We start from the raw sequence: 1,616 nt of genomic DNA on the forward strand, positions 1-1,616 counted from the left end.
CTTACAGAAACATAAAATGTACCTTTCTTTTCAAACCAAGATTTCCATTTTGGACAATCTTTCTTGAAGTGACCCACCTTCTTGCAAAAGAAGCATTTAAGGTCCTTCTTGATTCTACCCTCATTAACTTTCATTGGGGCTTTGTCCTTCTTGTTCTTCTTTCTTGGATTGGCTTTGTTGGAGCTAGAACCATCATGAGTCATGAGATGAATTGAATGATCCTTCACTTTCTTGATACTTCCTTCCTCTTGAACTACCATGACTTAATTTCTTGAATGTTCCATTTATCTTTAATAGTGTTATGATTCACTTGAAACTGGCCAAATTCAGGAGGAAGAGAGTTCATAATAAAGTGTACCAGAAAGGATTCATTAACATCCATTCCCATTGACTTCAACTTTGCAGCTATGTTTGCCATCCCTGTTACATGATCATGAATGGGCTGTGACCAATCAAACTTTTTGGTTGTCAACTCACTCATGAGAGTTCCCACAATGGACTTATCAGTAATGTCCGACTGTGAATACTCCTTGATCAACCTTATAAATTCCTTTGCATTTTCAGTCTTGGGCATAGATGGCTTCACATTCTCCGCCATGGTCATGCGCATCAAGTTCAAAGACAGCCGATTAAACCTTTGCCAAGCCTCATAAAGAGTTTTTTCATCTGCTGTACTGGTCTCATTAATGACTGGGGGCATCTCATCCATAACTATGGCTAAATCTAAATCGAACACACCCAATTGAAACTGGATTTGTTTGTACCAATCAGCATAGTTCAAGCCATTGAACTTGATCACACCACTGCCTAGACCACACATATTCATGGAAGGTGTAGAAAAAGAATAAACTCACACACATTAATGCTTTGATAAATTTAATGGATTCAGACAAATAACTACACTAGTCATGCATTTAAGTTCACTTTTGAGTGACGCTTAAACTGACAAATACCATACGAGTCATTCATTTAAGTTCACCTTTGGGTGATGCTTAAACTGACATATATCATACAATTAAGATGATAAAAAAACTATACTTTAATAGACAATCAATCATACTCAAGTCTACATGTATGCTATCTTTGGATATGTAAACATATTTACTAAGTATATCAAATGTATGTCTCACTTTAATATCATTATAAGCAATGGTTCATCTTTGGGTAATCTATATATGCCTTATAACAATAACTTTCAATAAACCCATGAACCAATTAATATATTCATAATTTGGTATCCTTTATTTCATGGATAATTACCATAATTCAACTATACTTTAAAATTAATTAAAATGTAAAATTTAATCACTTTGGTGATTACAAATTTACTATACAATTAATTCCTAAAGTTGAATAAAATTTTCATAGTCACCTTATGTAACAGTGAACACTACTTTTCTCAATTCAAAACTTTTATGAATTTTCAATCTAAATCCAACGTAAACATAATGTTGCTTTCCTATTCACGTGCAATCCAAATCTTACTTTATCCAAGTGGAATTAACAATAGCAAATAAACCATAAAGCAAACCATTATGTCATGTAAGTCAATGCACTTTCAAAGCATTCGTAAGAGTAAAAGCTTTCAAATTCACATTGCAGTATTTAAACAGTTT

At 33.2% G+C, this 1,616-nt stretch overlaps 1 protein-coding gene across 1 annotated transcript; it reads right to left on the reverse strand.

Moving 5' to 3' along the window:
- Positions 1-253: 253 nt before the first annotated feature.
- Positions 254-820, reverse strand: LOC114165484. The gene has a single exon (XM_028050096.1). It carries the CDS (start codon positions 818-820, stop codon positions 254-256), a length of 567 nt encoding a protein of 188 aa, XP_027905897.1.
- Between the last annotated feature and the right edge of the window lie 796 nt (positions 821-1,616).

The sequence above is a fragment of the Vigna unguiculata genome, chromosome 10, assembly GCF_004118075.2.
Source record: "Vigna unguiculata cultivar IT97K-499-35 chromosome 10, ASM411807v1, whole genome shotgun sequence".
NCBI lineage: Eukaryota > Viridiplantae > Streptophyta > Magnoliopsida > Fabales > Fabaceae > Vigna > Vigna unguiculata.

Bases quoted from the DNA above. Each gene is read 5' to 3' on its own strand.
- LOC114165484 (XM_028050096.1), bottom strand. From the start codon at position 820: ATGTGTGGTCTAGGCAGTGGTGTGATCAAGTTCAATGGCTTGAACTAT.